The sequence below is a fragment of the Heteronotia binoei genome, chromosome 6 (genome assembly GCF_032191835.1).
Source record: "Heteronotia binoei isolate CCM8104 ecotype False Entrance Well chromosome 6, APGP_CSIRO_Hbin_v1, whole genome shotgun sequence".
Taxonomy (NCBI): Eukaryota; Metazoa; Chordata; class Lepidosauria; order Squamata; family Gekkonidae; genus Heteronotia; species Heteronotia binoei.
This window is the reverse complement of record NC_083228.1, coordinates 78,349,084-78,365,433: the sequence shown is the minus strand read 5'-3', so window position 1 is coordinate 78,365,433 and position 16,350 is coordinate 78,349,084. Positions and strand designations below refer to the sequence as shown.

Genomic DNA, 16,350 nt, shown 5'->3' with positions numbered 1-16,350 from the left:
TCTAACGTACTTGTTTCTGTGTCAATTCACCCAAACCAACAGTAAGGAGCGCGTGGAGAGAAACACGTGACAGCAAGACTAAATAATGATGTGACTGGTTACAGCTGCCCCCAGTGGTAGGAGGTCTAATTGAGGGGGAAGCGGGATTTGCAGCTTCTGTCCTCCATAACTACAGCATGGCTCCGACGCGACACTGCATTCCTGGTAGGTGAATGGCGGCAAATGTGTACGGGATTGTGGGGGAGGAAAGCTGAGTTGGATTGAAAATCGAACTTCTCTCAGGGGATTCTGCCGGAGCTTGGGTTGCCAGGTACCCCGTGGCCACCGGGGGTTACCACATCCAGGTTGGGAAACTCCTAGACTGGAGGTGAAATCTGGGGAGGACAGGGACTTTAGTGGGGTACAATACCGTAGCGTTCCCCCTCCAAAGCTTCCATTTTCTCCAGGGGAACTGATTTCTGTGGTCTGTAATTTTGGGGGATCCCAAGTCCCATTTGGAGGCTGGCATCCCTAGAACGTGTAGTTCGCCGTGCGCAGAACAGCCGCAGTTTAGGTTAGAGCGGTAGATGGGCTGGCAGTAAGTAGGATCCGTCGGGCGGAGGCGAGAAGTGTACTAAAAAGCGGAAATAATAAGTTGCTGAAAGGGGCCGGATGAAGAAGGTGGCCATGTGTATGCGGCTCTAAGGCAGCCAGCGTAGAGGTGCAAGCGCAAATTTAGAAGCATAAATGGCTATGCAAAAGAAAATACCAGGAACGGACTAAAAGGAGGCAAGGCAAAACACGCAGAGAGCTGTACATCTTTCAGACTCGGCTCTGTAATCCTGAGAATAATTAGGAACCCGAGTGAAATAGACCCGCGGTATGCGCTGTGAGGTTAATATGTGCCTGTTGCTTGTTTCTGAGGCTTTTGGGGGTGGGGGGGGGGGGGGTCTTTTTTTGTTTTTAGGTTTTGTCCCATAGATGGAGTAGGGCATTGTTGACACCTGATGGCATGTATTCAGTTGAAGGATGTCCCCAGGGTTGTATGACTGATGCTATTAGCTGTAATACTGCCTGAGTATGCATGGGGGCAAAACGGGTGTCTAGGTTTGTTGCTGGATTTGGTTCTTATGCTTTGAGTCTCTGCTAAGCAGTCTGTAGTTCTTAATGAGAAGCTGCTTTGGGTTAACAAGGAAAGGTCTGCCACCCAAATGAGAGAATGTCATTATTGGACTGGTTTATGTTGTGAGCTGTAGGTGACAATCAGTGATGTTCTATTATTTCTCCTTTGGGCTTGTAGTGTAGCAGGTTAGTGTTGGGGACAGTCTGGTTTTGTTGATCAACTTTTTTACTTTATTGAATGGGTATTGTAAATCCTTCAGGTCCCTGAGGGATTGGAGCAAATGAGATTGTAATGTAGTGGCTGGCTATAGGCAATGAATTGTTTTATTTGCTCCAGGTAATAACTAGAAACATGCAGGCATATATGCTGGACAATGGATTTTCAGTATAAAGTGGTGTTTTTGTGTCAACTGCAAAGTTATTTAGGGATGTCCAGAAAATGTACATGTTGCATAGAGTGGTCCGGCTCAAGTTGTTGGATTGAAAGTTGTTGAAATCCTGGTTCAGGAGCTGCTATAGCCACTCTTATAGATGGTGGGCATGCTGTCTCTTCCCCCACCACCACCTTTGTGAGAGCCAAGAGAAGGAGGAAGATCAGCCATACATCACTCAAGGAAGTGTCAGTGCTTTTGGTATTTTCCTAGTAACAGGAAGCCTTCCCTCTTCCATTGCAAAGGTTTTTGGGGGAAGAGGTAAAAAATAGCACTTTACAGATATTTTTCCCTGATGTATCTGAACATGCAGAATAATACAATAGAAACCTTGGCAAATTTGGGACACCTAGGCTGATCCTGCTTCCACTATGGCACCAACTTTACCTGTTTCATTTACTGTGGCCTTAAAATAGTTTATGAAGTTATGCAAACCCAGTGGTGATCACTATATAGGCCGGATTTCACAATGCTGCTTTTGATTCCACCAACACATTATGTTTTGTTAGATACTATCTGGAAGAGCCTGGGCATACAGTCTATCACAAGCAGACAAACTTGGAGTTCCAGCACTGACTTCACCTTTATATTGTATTCCCCAGGAGAGAGACTCTGCAGCTTAGAAGAAGGAACCCCCGGCAGTGGCACCTACACCCGTCATGGCTCTATATTTGCCTCTCTAGCTGGTTGTTTCATTAAGAAAAGTGAAAATGGCATGGTAAAAATGAAGCAAAGTTCACTTGGATATGCTGTATGTTTTGATGCACGAGTGGGACAAGAATCAGTGTGTGATCTTTTGGAAATCCAGAAGAGATCAGAGACAAAGTTGGCTTATTGTGCCAGCAGACAGCCTGATGCAATGCGACCAGTGGATGATAGACCAGTTTTCTTTGCTTTTTTGCAGCTGCCAGTAGTCTCTGTAATGAGGGATGCAGATTCTCAACTTCTACCTGATGTGGGGGCCACGGTGACATGCAAGGTAATATTGGCAGATCTTGCTAGATTAGATAGAAACATCCTTAATTTGGTTATTAATGTGCCAGGAAGTGAACGAACTAGAAGATATTGAGTGCTGCAAACTTGATTGTTGTGTATGGGCAGTGTTGTCTCCTTTGCTGTGGTTTATTCATATACAGGCTTTCTATAAGCCCTTGAATTTTTTTCTCCAATGGACTCAGTGAGTCCTGGCAAGCATCTGTCCTCAGCAGAAGGGGAGGGGGAACAGGAAAAATGAGAAAGATGCTAAGCAGAAGATGTGGCACATCTTCCTTCTACAGAGTGTGTCATGTCCTGAATTGACTAGTTTGGATTTGCTTAACCTGAAAGTAAACGTGAATGGCCTTTTTCTTTCTCAATCTTCTTCCCAGGTCTGCAGCATTAATTCACGTTTTGCAAAGGTCCACATCTTGTATGTCAGCTCTACACCACTGAAATCCCCCTTCCGTGGAACAATACGGTAGGAAGAGATTTTTGGCAAGGCGAGATTAGGCTTCTATCCTTTATAAATACCATGTTTTATTCTCATCATTTGCACTTGAGTGCTGATGAACACTAAGGAATCAGTGATTTTTTACTTTCCGTACCTGTCAGCAGTTCATTGTTTACTTTAGAAGCCCCTAATATTGCTGAACCTGTAGGCACTTTTGATGTTTTGAAAAATAGAGGTGCGAACACAAAATGGCTACCTTGAAGGCTGGTGCCAATGACAAAATGCTCAGAGGTTCCAACCCAAGCATCCTACTATGCTGAAAACATGCAAAAGTGATGCCTTCTGGGCTGTTCTGCCACATTTCCTGTCCACTAAATTGGAGGAAAGTCAGGATTGGCACTTTGTTCTGGGGAAGAAGCAGGCGCCTAGAAACACATAGGCATGTTGCCAATACGTACACACCTAGTTGGGGGTCACTGGTTTATTTACTCCAGAGCAGTTACCTATTAAGTTAGCTAACCCTTCTTTTTAAAGCAAGCTAATCACATTACAATTCACTTATAGACAGCAGGCAGAAAAGGGGATGGCAAGGGTAAGGTCTCAATGTCTCCCTTTACAGGAGAGAAGATATCCGAGCTACAGAGAAAGACAAGGTCAGTGGAATAAGCATCTCAATTACAGCATATGATGAGCACACTAATGCAAATGGAGCCAAGAGCATTTCTTTCTGACACTATTACACATTTTATTAATTTATTAGAATATCTATCACCTAACTTACCCTCTCCCCCAAATTATTTTTGAAGTTTGGAAAATTTCTTAATGAAAACTCAACCCATGTGGAATAAGGTGCTATTCAGCTGTTCCACTGTTGAGAGTATCTTAGCACAGATCCCATTAATTTCTTTGATTTTTTTTTCATGCATAGTGTAGGCTTGCTTCCATGAATTTTCTCTGTGACATAAGAGTCTTGTACTAGTCTTACAACTTTGTTTATCTTCTGTCTTTCTTTCCCCCACACTGGCAGGTAGAGGTTTACAAGAGTTTCCGCCCAGGAGACATCGTTCTGGCCAAAGTTGTATCCTTTTTTTGTTGTCGTTTTTATGCCCAGTTTAGGAATCTGTTAACTTCTAGTTAGAGTGAAAGCCATTAATCAGTTTTCTTTAACCTAGCTTGTGGGACTAGATCTCATTGGGAGATGCACAATCCAACTACTTGCTGACAACAGCTGAAAATGAGCTGGGGGTAGTGGTGGCTCATAGTGAAGCAGGTAAGAACAGTTTCATTCTGCACAGATTGAAATGTATTGCAAAAAGTCTTCTAGGCCACAACTTTTTAAACCCATGGCTATATAGAAAGCACTGCCAGCCGTAGTAATGTAGCATTGGTAGGAATAGAATAATATTTGAATAGAATAATTATGATAATGAGGCAGGTGCAGAGTTTTGAGAGCTTTGCAGAAGCAGAGCAGTTAAATTTCCCTCAAGGTAGCTTGAGCTGTGGCAGGAATTGGTCATAGGTTATTTTCATTGGTAGAGGACTCCTGCTTCTGCAGGAATATCAAAAACATAACCTAGATTGTTAATTACTTTTATTTTGCTCTCAGGAGTACAGATGGTGCCGATCAGTTGGTGTGAAATGCAGTGTCCCAGTACACATGCCAAGGAACTGCGCAAGGTAGCCCGGGTGCAGCCACAATTTCTGCAGACCTAAATGGTACATACCCCAAGATGTACAAGTACTGGTAAGGCTTACCTCAGGGGAGAGAGAGATAAAGGACACTGGAAAGGAAACTTTTTTGAACTATTGCTAAGTGTACAAGACAGAAATGAAACACCCACGTACACGTCCACCTCCAGAATGGCCTGAGAGAAAAAGGACCTAACTACTCCCTTTTCCTCTATTTTATGTCATAATTGTACTGTTTTATAAGCCAATAAACTCTTTTCCATGGTGTCTACACTTTCATGGCTAAAATTGTAGGGCTCTAGTAATTCCTGGAGCCATAGCAATGTTAATGAATGTAGCTGCTTATGTTTGTTCTTCCTTTAGCTGTAAGTGACTAATCTCAAGAGATATGGAGATCTTCTCTCCAGAGGAAGCTGAAGCTGATATTCCAGCCTTTGAACCTGTGTTATAATGTTCACAACCTCTGCTGTAGTTTCCAGTTTCCTACTGCAGTAGTGCCTGGAACAGAATTGCATCCAGGAACATCAACCAGGGAAAGTACTAATGGACTACTGGTATAGCCTATTTTCCAAAGGTTTGATATTGGGCAAGACTGTCTGACAGGCCCTATTTCTAGATATGGATAACAGAAACTTTGAAATGGATATCTATGGACTTTCTTAGGAACTTGTTTCCCAGGCATAACAGGAGAATATACTGTCTGTGCTACCTTCAGTCACATAAGAGCCCTACTGGATCAGACCAGTAGTCCCATCTAGTTTAGCATCCTCTCTCACTAAGCGGCCAAACAGTTCCTCTGGCAATCCAATAACAAGGCATAGATGCCAGGGCCTTCACCTGATGTTGTCTCCTGGCACTGGGATTCAGAGGCTGACTGCCTTTGAACATGGAGGTTCTCTTTAATCCCCAGGGGTGGCAGCCAGCAATAGACCTATATATAGACCTCATATTTTGGGAGGTGGAGAAAGAGTTCTTTGTCAATTCTCTCTACCTTGTGAATAATTTTATATAAAACTATCATCTCCCTCTGTAGTCTTCTCTTTTCTAAACCAAAAAGTTCTGGACTTTTCAGCCTGTACTCACAGGGAAGGTGCTCCAACCCCCTAATCATCTTGGGTAACCTCATTTATACTTTTTCCAGCTCAATGTCCCTTTTGAGAGGATGGCAAATGGCTGTGACTTTATGGCACTTTCCATCATGTCTTTTTGAGATAGATATGGTGACCAGAACTGCACACGGTGTTCCAAATGAGGCCACACCATAGATCTATATAGGGGTAATATAATATTGGCTGTTTTATTTTTTAATAATTCCCAGCAAAGAGCTTGCTCTTTTCACTGCTGCAGCACACTGGGTTTACACTTTCATTGAGCTATCCACAACAACCCCACAATCTCCTTTCCTCTCAGTCACAGCAAGTTCAGATCCCATTAGCCTATACTTGAAGTTGAGATTTTTTTTGTTCCTATATTTACCAACACTGGACTTCATTTGCCACATTGCTGCCCACTTACCCAATTTATGGAGATTCTCTTGGAGCTCTTTACTGTCAACCTTAGTTTTCAGCATCCTGAATAATTTTGTGTCATCTGCAAACTTAGCCACTACATTATTCATCATTCTGGATCGAGGTGTCGAACTGATTATGAGGGCCAGATTTGACATAAATGAGACGTTATTGGGCTGGGCCATGTGTCATAAAATGTAATGCCAGGTAGAACAGATATAAGCTTTATAAAGGGTACAGACAAACAAATATTTTTTACTTAAAATAAGACATGCTTAAAACATTAGCATGCTTGCGATATTTCAACAGTTTCTGATAACTGACACCTCTGGCTCTGAATTATTGCATCGGAAACTGGAGACACTGTCAGCTGTAGCAATCCTGAATATGCTGTTCAGGTGTGCATCTGTGAGTTGCAAACCTACTTTTGATTTTTTGACATTCATTGCAGAAATCTCATGGTCAATGATTTGATCCTATGACCCAGAGGAAAATATGAGATGAGATGGCTGGGGCATCGTGTGCTTTTGTACATAAGCTGTTTCATGTGCTGGTCAAGAACATGTGAAGGCACCATGGCACAGACTGAGGGCTTTGTGTTTATTTACAAAACTGTAGTCTTCTCTAGAAAAATAACTGCAACTGTTATGAGGCAGTGCAGAAACAGAGACAAGCCAACTAGTGGGTAGTACCAGCCTACTGTCTGGGAAGCCTAAGTTCAAAATCCACAATCAAAGGAATATATGAAGGAAAAATCAAAAGAAATGACCCTTGCCAGGCCGGCTTTCGTCCAGGTCACGGGACGGAGACAGTACTGGTCACCTTGGCAGATGACCTCCAGCGGCATCTGGATCGAGGTGGCGTGGCGGTGCTGATGTTGTTAGATCTGTTGGCTGCGTTCAACACAGTCAACCATCAGCTACTGACCCGCCGCCTCACCGACGTAGGGGTTAGGGGGTCGGCTTTACAATGGCTCTTCTCCTTCCTTGAGGGTCGGGGACAAAGGGTGGCAATTGGGGGTGAGCTGTCCCAGAGGCGCACACTAGATTGTGGAGTGCCTCAGGGAGCAGTTCTCTCCCCGATGCTATTTAATATGCGCCCCCTTGCCCAGATGGCACGGGCTTGGTGTCATCAATATGCAGATGACACCCAGCTCTATCTACTAATGGCTGGCTGGCCTGACTGCGTCCCAGGGAATTTGGACCTGGCACTGCAGGCCGTGGCAACTTGGCTAAGGCTGAGTGGGTTGAATCCAACGAAGACAGAGGTCCTTTGCATAGGTCGTGGCGCTTTGGGGAGGGAAATACCGGGTCAGGAGCTTGGGAGTTCTACTGGAGCCTTCACTCTAAATGGAGGCCCAGATAGCAGCCACCGCCAAGTCAGCCTTCTTTCATCTAAGGCGGGCAAGGCAGTTGGCCCCCTTCCTAGAGCATCGGGACCTAGCAACAGTGATTCATGCAACGGTCACCTTGAGATTAGATTACTGTAATGCCCTCTACATTGGGCTGCCTCTGTGCCGAATCCGGAAGCTGCTGTTGGTGCAGAACGCGGCGGCTAGGCTGTTATTGGGGCTCCCGAAGTGGGAGCACATACAGCCAGGGCTGCGCGGACTGCACTGGTTGCCAGTTACATACCGGATTCGTTACAAAGTGCTGGTTATTACCTTTAAAGCCCTATATGGCCAAGGACCTGCCTACCTGAGGGACTGTCTTTCCCCATATGAACCCCAGAGAGCACTGAGGTCAGCAGGGAAGAACCAACTGATGATCCCCAGGCCGAAGGAGGCAAAACTGCAGAGCACTCGCATGCGGGCCTTCTCTATCGTAGCTCCGCACCTATGGAACCAGCTCCCGGAAGAAGTGCGGGCCCTGTGGGACTTTGAACAGTTTCGCAGGGCCTGCAAGACCATCCTTTTTGGGATGGCCTTCACCGATTAAAATGACAGAGGGACTCGCCCAAGCGATTTTTACCGTCATGCTGAAATAGCACCAGAATGTTAATTTTAGAAATTTTAAATTAGACTGTTTAAAATTAGCTACTATTTTTAAATATTTATTGTATACTCTACGGTATTTGATGTTGTTAGCCGCCCTGAGCCTGCTTCGGCAGGGAGGGCGGGATATAAATAAAATGATTGGTTGATTGAAGAAATGTGCTGGGTAAACTTGGTCTGGACACACAGTCTAATCTTGGCTTCTTGTTCTTCTTCTAAACAGTCTGCATGCTTTCCTATTAAGACTGGATCATGAGAGCATGAATAAAGGGGTAGGCAAACTCAGTTGCACCCATAACAAATCCAACAAAACACACTCACACTCTCCGTAGCAAGGCGAAAATTCATACCTTGAACAAAATGTTGCTGGTCTTACAACTGTTTTCTTTGTATCTCTCCAGTGATATCAACGGAACTGGGCAAAGGAGATTCTCCCTCGTTCCCCAGATGAGTGAGGAAGAAGCCTCAGCTACAAGAAGGAAGAGAGGCTTGGCTCGGTAGCTTTGCAGTGTGATTGAGCATGGCAAACTCAATCACACGGTAGAACTACAGAGCCGAGCTCTTCCATTGGCTAAGGCCCCTACCTCCTCTGGATTTTTCTTTCAAAAAAAGACCCTGATTAGGAAATAGAACATTTGGATTGGTCTTATATCCTGGAGAGTTATTTCAGATGCCAAAAGATAATAGCACAGATTGGTAATGAGACAAGAAAACTAGCTCTCAGTTCAGTCCAGGAGGATGCATTGTCTTGAGCTTCATTATCAACTGCAACTCAGCAGTCTAATTTCTTTAAGGTCACTACTACTCTTAGGTCAGCAACTGAATGTTGTGGTTTCTAATGTAAGAATTAGCGCCATGTCTTCTTTGCATCCTTCTGGATTGAATCCTCCTGGACGGAATTGAGACCTAGGTTTCCTGTCTCATGACCAATGCTGGCTATCTCACCTACTACCCCTCTGCCTATCACACCTAATCCAATCAAATCTGCTATTGTAATTCAGCATCTGAAATCGCCTTTATAAAAGTTACCGTGTATCTCCAGTATCTTGTGTTACTTTGTTGGGCTGGGCCATATGTGCCATAAAATGTTACATTTATGTCAGATCCAGCCCTCATAGCAAATGAGTTTGACACCTCTGTTCTAGACTAAGATGAAGTTGTTTCTATTCCAGAAAGCCTTTGAGCTGACTGAATATTGAATGGTGTTAATAGTTACATTTAAAAATTACATTTGGTATAGTTTTGAGCAAGGGTATGCTCTTCTAGTAGTGTTATCTGTGGATTGACATACAAGCTATATCCAGTATTTTGTGTATGAAATTAAGGGAGTCATCCTTCAAAGTTGTTGTCTTTTAAAGTGAATACAGTATGCCACCAACTAAACAGCAAAAGGAGCAGGGAAGTCTCCTAGTGGGAGGGCAAGTGGTAACCAAATATTTCAATTCTATTACAGCTCTCTCTCACTTAACCTTTGAAGCCTGAGCTGTAAACTGGAAGTACTTGCGGTATCTTTTTTCATTGGTATGGTAAAGGCTATCTCAACCATACTTTAAGTGACATAGACACAGTAGATATTGCACATAATTCCTTTATTTTACTGAGACTAGGGCAAATTCAGCCATTGTACAGTGAAGTGAGCTCCAGTGCAGACCCATCCTATGACAGGCTTGGATACCACGGAGATTGTGGGGCTGAGAAGCAATACAGAATGATACATAGTATTTGGATTTACTGGCACTACATAGCAAGATTATGGGACTACATCTGAGGATTCCAGGGTGGATACTCTTCCCTTCCCTAGCCTGATTGCTTCATACTGGTTTGGTGGCAATGGAATATGTTGGCAATTGTTACTTGACATGGAACCAATAGTTCGAGATAATTCAAAATATGGTATGGCCCTTCAATGGCACAAGACAAAGCTGCAACAGAGGTGTGGTCCTTGCATCACCACTGTGCTCTGAAGCATCCCTACTCTTATCACAGCTGTGAATGCCCAAATCAAGTCAAACGACACTTAAATGAAGTGATTTTAATGACAGCAGCTGCATGAAGTGGAATAAAGGTGGGTTAGTTCTCTTGGAAATGCCAGAGGTCCTACTGTCCTGATTTTAGAAGCACTGTAGTCCCTTGCACATGGACTGACTAGATGCAGTTCCAGAGCCCCTGGTGGACCACATCCTTGTGGTTATCTCTCCAGAACCTAACGGAGGAATGAATGTGAAAGGAAATTGGTCCTAAAGGTAGGGATATGGTCCCAAGAAACTACCTCCTTTGGCTCTTTGAACCCCATTCCTCAGGCTGTGGCAGATGTGTGCTGGGAAGGAAAAGGGTTAAGGAGGGGGATCTTCTACTGCTTGGCTGCCCCACCCTCACTTCTTAGCCTTGCCCTGGGCTGCTACTGCTTCCATGGCCTTGCGAACAGTCTCCTCATCACCTAAGAACTGCATGGGCTTGATGGGCTTCAGGTTTTTGTCCAGCTCATAGACTACGGGGATTCCAGTGGGCAGATTGAGTTCCATGATCTCTGCCTCAGACATTCCTGCAAAAAAGAAGGATGAATCATTCAAGGAGCTTGGCTCTATTGCTGCTCTCAAGAACTGTTACAAAGTACCTGGCTATATCAGGCTTCCTGAGAGTTTACCATGAGACTTGAACAGGCTTGTGCAAACTCACCTTCTAGATGTTTGACAATGCCACGGAGGCTGTTACCATGGGCAGCAATGAGCACACGCTTGCCCTCCTTGATCTGAGGAACAATTTCCTCATTCCAGAAGGGAAGAGCACGAGCAATGGTGTCTTTCAGGCTCTCACATGTAGGCAACTGATCTTCAGTGAGGTCAGCATAGCGACGATCCTGCAAAAGAATGTGCAGTGGCACTCATTAGACTTTACTCCTGCTTCTTGGGGTCTGTCAAAACCATCTGCTGAGCTTTAACTAAGGAAAACCCTCATCTCAGAAGCTGCTTTAGTTGATTCTTTGGCCTGTGCTACAGTGCAGTCCAGCAATGCCCATGCTCACAAATTGCCTGCTGTATTTGAAAACTTAGAATAGGCACTTTACTGTTGCCCTTCACTCCAACAGTGCCTTTGTTCAACACTAGGGTGCTCATCAATAGAACATTTGCTGGGCAGGATTCTTCCCTTTGTGATCATGGTGTAACATACAGCTATGAATATTACTTTGGGCCTTGGCCCTCCTGAGCTACAAACGTCTTCCCTTTAGTAAAATGCACCCATTTAAGAATGCATACCTAGGCTCACTTAAAGGTAGATCTGAGTGCCTCTTTAGTAGTACAACTATAATCAATTCATCTGGTAAAAGTGTGAATGATATTGTTTTCATTGCCTATAACTGGCACCTTAATAGAACAATATACTACTAGCTTGTTCATATCAATCTGGAATACAATATTGTATAAGGCTTATAAGATCTTGTTTAGGGTTTATGGTCTGGTCACTTTCATAATTAAGTCATTAACAAATGTTGTATAGCTGAAAGTCACTTCTGAGCCTGCATGCAGGGAGGGCAGGATAAAAATTGAAAATAAATACTTTGGAAAGAACCTTGACTGCCATCATCATGCAATACAAATATCCATGAAAGGACACAACATAAATGATTAATGGCACAGAAGAGACCACCTCTTTTCCTTAGCAAGTAAGTCCTGCTACATTTACACAACAAACCAATCCATCCCATGCCAGACCTGCATTCAGCAAGGTCAGCTGTACGGCTTCCAAAAATTACAAGCTTATTCATGAGCAAGAGCTGAACAGTGGGAGAAAATGAATGAAATTAGCCCAGTGGACTCCATTGCAAGGGAATCAGCAAAACAATGATAGTATGAAGTTATATCTTGGTCACCACTTCAAAAGAATCCATTTGACTCACACAACAAAAGAATCCCCACTTCCATACAAAGTTATAGTAAGGACATTTTCAGCTCACCTTGCTGATAGTGCTGTAGAAGGGATGGTCAGGCTCCATTGGAGGTGGTGGAACATCAAAAGAACGCCTCCAGATCTTCACTTGGGCCTCTCCATGTTTAGCAGCAGTCTCAGCTTTGTTAAGGCCTGTTAAGCCACCATAGTGCCTCTCATTGAGACGCCAGGTCCTTATAACAGGCAGCCACATTTGATCAATAGCATCCAGTACAGTCCAGAGGGTACGAATTGCCCTCTTCTGCACAGATGTGAAGCAGATGTCAAACTCATAGCCAGCATCTAGAACGTCAGAAATTATAACATTTAATCATTTGATTTTAACCCCATCCCAGAGGCATGGTATTTTTTGCACATCTTTATATCCCACATCTCTCCAGTGGTATCTAAAAACTGCCAAGAAAACAAAAATAACTTCCCCTCCACTTTTTCACAGCTAGCACCCTGTGAGGTAGGTTAGTGCTAGCAGCCCACCCAGACTCTTCAGTTAATCTCAGGATTTATGGCTTCCTAAACATCTGGAATAGAAGCTCACTGCAGAAGCTCCACATCCGTGCATTCAATGTTTCACTGTCCAATGTACTGTGGATAAGGCACCCACTACTCTGTGAGTTAACCAATATTATGAAGTCTTGCATCTTTGTATCCACACTGCCAATGATGAACCTAACCCAGCAAAACAGCTGAGCATCCCCGGTCATGCAGCATACAAGGCTATACCATAATTCAGCCAGATCATGCCTGCAGATTACACAGCGACCCAGTGAAGCAGAAAGCTGTGATGCTTATATAACCGGGGGGGGGGGGGGATTGCCCTTAGTAGCAGCCATGCTGTGCAAAAGGAAATAACCAGTCATTCCTCTCTTACAATACTATCTTATAGAGCAGCACTAACAACTCTGTTCCTTGTAATAACTTGTAGAAAGAATGTGGCAAAATGTTTGTTCTCATGTGCACTATCACCCCTCTCTGTGCAGAAGTGCCAGCTGTTGCACTGGAGAAGGCAAGAACTGCAAGGCAGGAGTGCAGTGGACTGTGCAGGCATCAGGCACTTGTTATACCTGATCCCTTTAATAACACAGCTGCATTAATCAATACTGTCCCTTTCTAGGATGTGTTAATCTTGGTTTAAGATCAGTTTAGCCCCTTTCCTGGAACACCAGCAGCAAAGAAAAAACAGGAAGGTTTGGTGACCTTGCAGAAGACAAAGTCACTAGCTGCTTTCTGCAACTGTCTCCCATGATTTCCTAAAGCAAGAATTGTACAGAGCTTCCCTCTCCCTTGCCCAGCACCACAGAATGGCTCAGCCAAATCATCAGGCTACCTCATGGGATGGAAGGAGAAACATGTTCAGCTGCTTCTTAAGCAAGAACATCTCAAACCATATTAGGCTATGGCTGGGCTTCGGAGACAATGCAAATAGTTCAGGCAGAAACAATGCCCTGTTGGAGAGATTGGAAAGTGACCTACCCAATATTATTACCAGACAGTGGCACAGCTGCAGAACATACCTAGAGGCTATCACTGATCAACACACAGAAAAAATAGGATGTGCCTCTTACTTAAGCAACCCTGGAAGAGAAAATATGCAATACATCTCCACAGCCACCCTCTCTTACTTCCTAGAGGAATGAGCCGGTAAACTAATACCAAAAACCCACAGCAGGGCCTATTGTGCACAGAAATGGCCATTCAGCATCAGCCATTTCAGACAAATAAGCTGAAAGAGGAGGTGGCAGCTCCAGGCATGGGAAGGTGCCGCTGGACTCGAAACTTTGTTTTGAAGCTTCCCCACCTGAATCTAGTTCAGAGTAGTGAGTGCAAGGAACATCGCACGCACAGGGGGAAAGACACTCTCTGCTTTGCAAAGAGATTCCGCTAGTCAGGTCAGGTTCTGAGTCTGGGCCACAGCAAGAGGGTTATTGGGCAAGAGCCTGAGTGTTAGCTCTCTCTCGCCTATCTTGCTCTCTTCCGCCTCAGAAATCCGGGGACTTCCTCCCTCCCCAATCGTCGCCCACAAAATGTGCAACAGCAAGATGAGAAAGCATCGTTCCCAACGAAACTGGTTTCTATTGACCAACGCGCTGAACCTCATGCGCTCTTACTACAAAACAAGTCTCATTATTACACTCAATGGGACTTACTAGCGCAGGGCTTTTATCGCGAACAACTGCAATGGAAGACCCCAGGTGGCCCACTCCCATTGCACGGAGCGCGAGAGAAAAGAAAGCCACCACGTGGCTGAAAAAGAATAAAGGAAAGTATCGTTCCTGAGCCACCATTCCCCAGTGGCCCTTTAGCACGCACTACTCATCAGAGCTGACACCCTCCTTCCACCACCAAGCTGACATCAACCCTCGCTCAAGTGCCTTCCTCCCCGGTATAGCGCAGCAGTGGCTAATCCTGCTGCCAGAGCATCTTCCCCTCGTTCCCTGCTTCCATCCTCCCGCCCCTCCTTCACCTCTCAGCGCCTCTCCGCCGCGCTGTGCTTCTTCTTGGCCCGTAGGGCTCAAGTCAGCGTCGTACCAGCCACTGAACCGGTTCTCGAGGTTCCAGGTGCTCTCGCCGTGCCGAATGAGAACGAGCCTATACGCAGCCGCCATGCCGGAAACAAATCGGGTCAGAAGAGGTGCAGAAGACTCTATCTCTCTCTCTCTCACCGCGCTAAGAGGACAGAAGCAGCTTTGCCGCACAAAGCGCATGCGTCGGAAGCACAGCCTTCACACGATTTCACTACGCAGGCGTCCACGGCTCCTAAACGTCTCCGGGCGTGTAGTAAGCTTCGCATAATGCGCATGCTCACAATGCCAGGTCCAGAATCTGCACGTGCGCTCTCCAAGGTTTTGCGCGTGCGTCGAGGAGTGAGTGTTTGACCCCTTCTTCGGGCCCGGAGCTCACGCGAAGGGCAACGTGACCTTCATTCGCTATGATGTCACCGGTGCCACCGGTGCAGGAACACCGTGCTTGGAGAATGACACCCCCCCACCATTTGCTGAGCTATGGCCTAATAGATCTCATGAATATCAGAAGTTGATGGGTTCCAAGCTGATGGTGCAGCATGGATCCATCCAGTTCAGTACTGTCTGCTCTGATTGGCAGTGGCTGTCCAGGATCCCTGGAGCTGAAAGATCTTTCTTAGCTGCTTCTGCAGCCTGAAAGCCTTTAACTGTCTGTGCCAGAGGTTTTCCATCCCCAAGCTGCTATCCCTAGAGTAGCCAAGTCTATTTCAAGAAATATCTGGGGACTTTGGGAGTGGAGCCAGGTTGTGACAAGCACAATTACACTCCAAAGGGAGTTCTGGCCATCACATTTAAAGTGACTGCACACTTTTAAATGCGTTCCTTCCATTAGAAATAATGAAAGATAGGGGCACTTTCTTTTGGGCTCATACAATTGGACCCACTTTTGAAATGTGGAGGGTATTTGGAGGCATTGGATGCTATGCTGCAAATTTGGTGCCTTTAGCTCAACAAACAGCCCTCCCAGAGCCCTAGATACCCACAGATCAATTATCCATTATACCCTATGGGAACTGGTCTCATAGGGAATAATAGAGTGTCCAGCAGTCATTTCTTTATGCCCCCCCCCCCACATTTTCTGATGACTCTGAAGCAGGGGGAGGGCCTCCAAACTGGGGGATTGGCAGCCCTACTAGTATTCCTATCCAGAGCTCTGAAGGATTGAGATTTTACAATAAGGATAAAAAAGAACTCCAGATTTTGAAACGCACCTGTCCTGAAGACTGTGAGCTGTTAGGGGATTTAAGTGCTAATTAGATTTCCAAAGCACTGAAGGACATCAAGAGCAGAAAAGCACCAGGCTTTGACTGCATCCATAATGAGCTCCTGATCAACAGCAGTACATTCACTAAGAAGTGGCTTGCAAAGTTTCTCACAGATGACATGAGAACACAAAGACTCCCAGGGGAATTCAAAAATGCATAGGTAGTTACTATTCTGAAATCTGGAAAACCAAAACTTCTGGCAGAAAGTTACAGTCCTATTTCCCTTCTGAGCTTCTGTTATAAACTCCTCAAGAGACTAATCCTGAACAAATGACTTCCTGTTTTGGCGACACGTGGCTGGAAGTGGCTTGGACCGACGTGTCCAGAGCTGCTTCCAAATCAGTCTGAAGAGGAGTCACCCCTGAAGGACAACTCGATTCTGGGGCCCAGGAAGGGTTCCGGAAGGCAGGGGGCTTGAGCAGTAGATCAGGGGTGTCAGCGAAGGCGGCTGCTCTCTGATCCCGCTTGCC

The 16,350-nt window shown here is 45.1% G+C and overlaps 2 protein-coding genes across 3 annotated transcripts; one reads left to right on the top strand and one right to left on the bottom strand.

The window, feature by feature from the left end:
• Positions 1-18: 18 nt before the first annotated feature.
• On the top strand, positions 19-4,917 carry EXOSC1 (exosome component 1). 2 transcript variants are annotated; one of them, XM_060241838.1, is made up of 8 exons: positions 19-204; positions 2,135-2,250; positions 2,437-2,511; positions 2,900-2,988; positions 3,581-3,614; positions 3,989-4,039; positions 4,147-4,231; positions 4,568-4,917. In XM_060241838.1, the coding sequence occupies exons 1-8, from the start codon at positions 177-179 to the stop codon at positions 4,672-4,674; spliced, it is 585 nt and encodes a 194-aa protein (XP_060097821.1). In that variant the 5' UTR covers positions 19-176; the 3' UTR covers positions 4,675-4,917. The 2 variants fall into 2 exon arrangements, with proteins under 2 accessions (XP_060097821.1, XP_060097820.1); XM_060241837.1 differs by lacking the exon at positions 19-204 and having other exon boundaries at positions 1,987-2,250.
• A 4,806-nt stretch (positions 4,918-9,723) lies between these two features.
• PGAM1 (phosphoglycerate mutase 1) lies at positions 9,724-14,897 on the bottom strand. Its single transcript, XM_060241836.1, has 4 exons — positions 14,558-14,897; positions 12,104-12,378; positions 10,828-11,008; positions 9,724-10,693 (listed from the first exon to the last, which is right to left on the bottom strand). Exons 1-4 carry the CDS (start codon positions 14,796-14,798, stop codon positions 10,524-10,526), a joined length of 867 nt encoding a protein of 288 aa, XP_060097819.1. The 5' UTR covers positions 14,799-14,897; the 3' UTR covers positions 9,724-10,523.
• Positions 14,898-16,350: the final 1,453 nt, after the last annotated feature.

What these genes read in the sequence shown, in the direction of transcription:
- EXOSC1 (XM_060241837.1), top strand. Translation starts at nt 2,002, where the DNA reads ATGCTGCTTTTGATTCCACCAACACATTATGTTTTGTTAGATACTATC. An exon ending in AGAAAAGTGAAAATGGCATG is followed by an intron (nt 2,251 to 2,436) that starts GTAAAAATGAAG and finishes GCTTTTTTGCAG; the next exon opens with CTGCCAGTAGTCTCTGTAAT. An exon ending in ACATCGTTCTGGCCAAAGTT is followed by an intron (nt 4,040 to 4,146) that starts GTATCCTTTTTT and finishes TTGTGGGACTAG; the next exon opens with ATCTCATTGGGAGATGCACA.
- PGAM1 (XM_060241836.1), bottom strand. Translation starts at nt 14,798, where the DNA reads ATGCGCTTTGTGCGGCAAAGCTGCTTCTGTCCTCTTAGCGCGGTGAGA. An exon ending in CGGCGGAGAGGCGCTGAGAG is followed by an intron (nt 12,379 to 14,557) that starts GTGAAGGAGGGG and finishes CTGACGTTCTAG; the next exon opens with ATGCTGGCTATGAGTTTGAC. An exon ending in TCTACAGCACTATCAGCAAG is followed by an intron (nt 11,009 to 12,103) that starts GTGAGCTGAAAA and finishes ATTCTTTTGCAG; the next exon opens with GATCGTCGCTATGCTGACCT.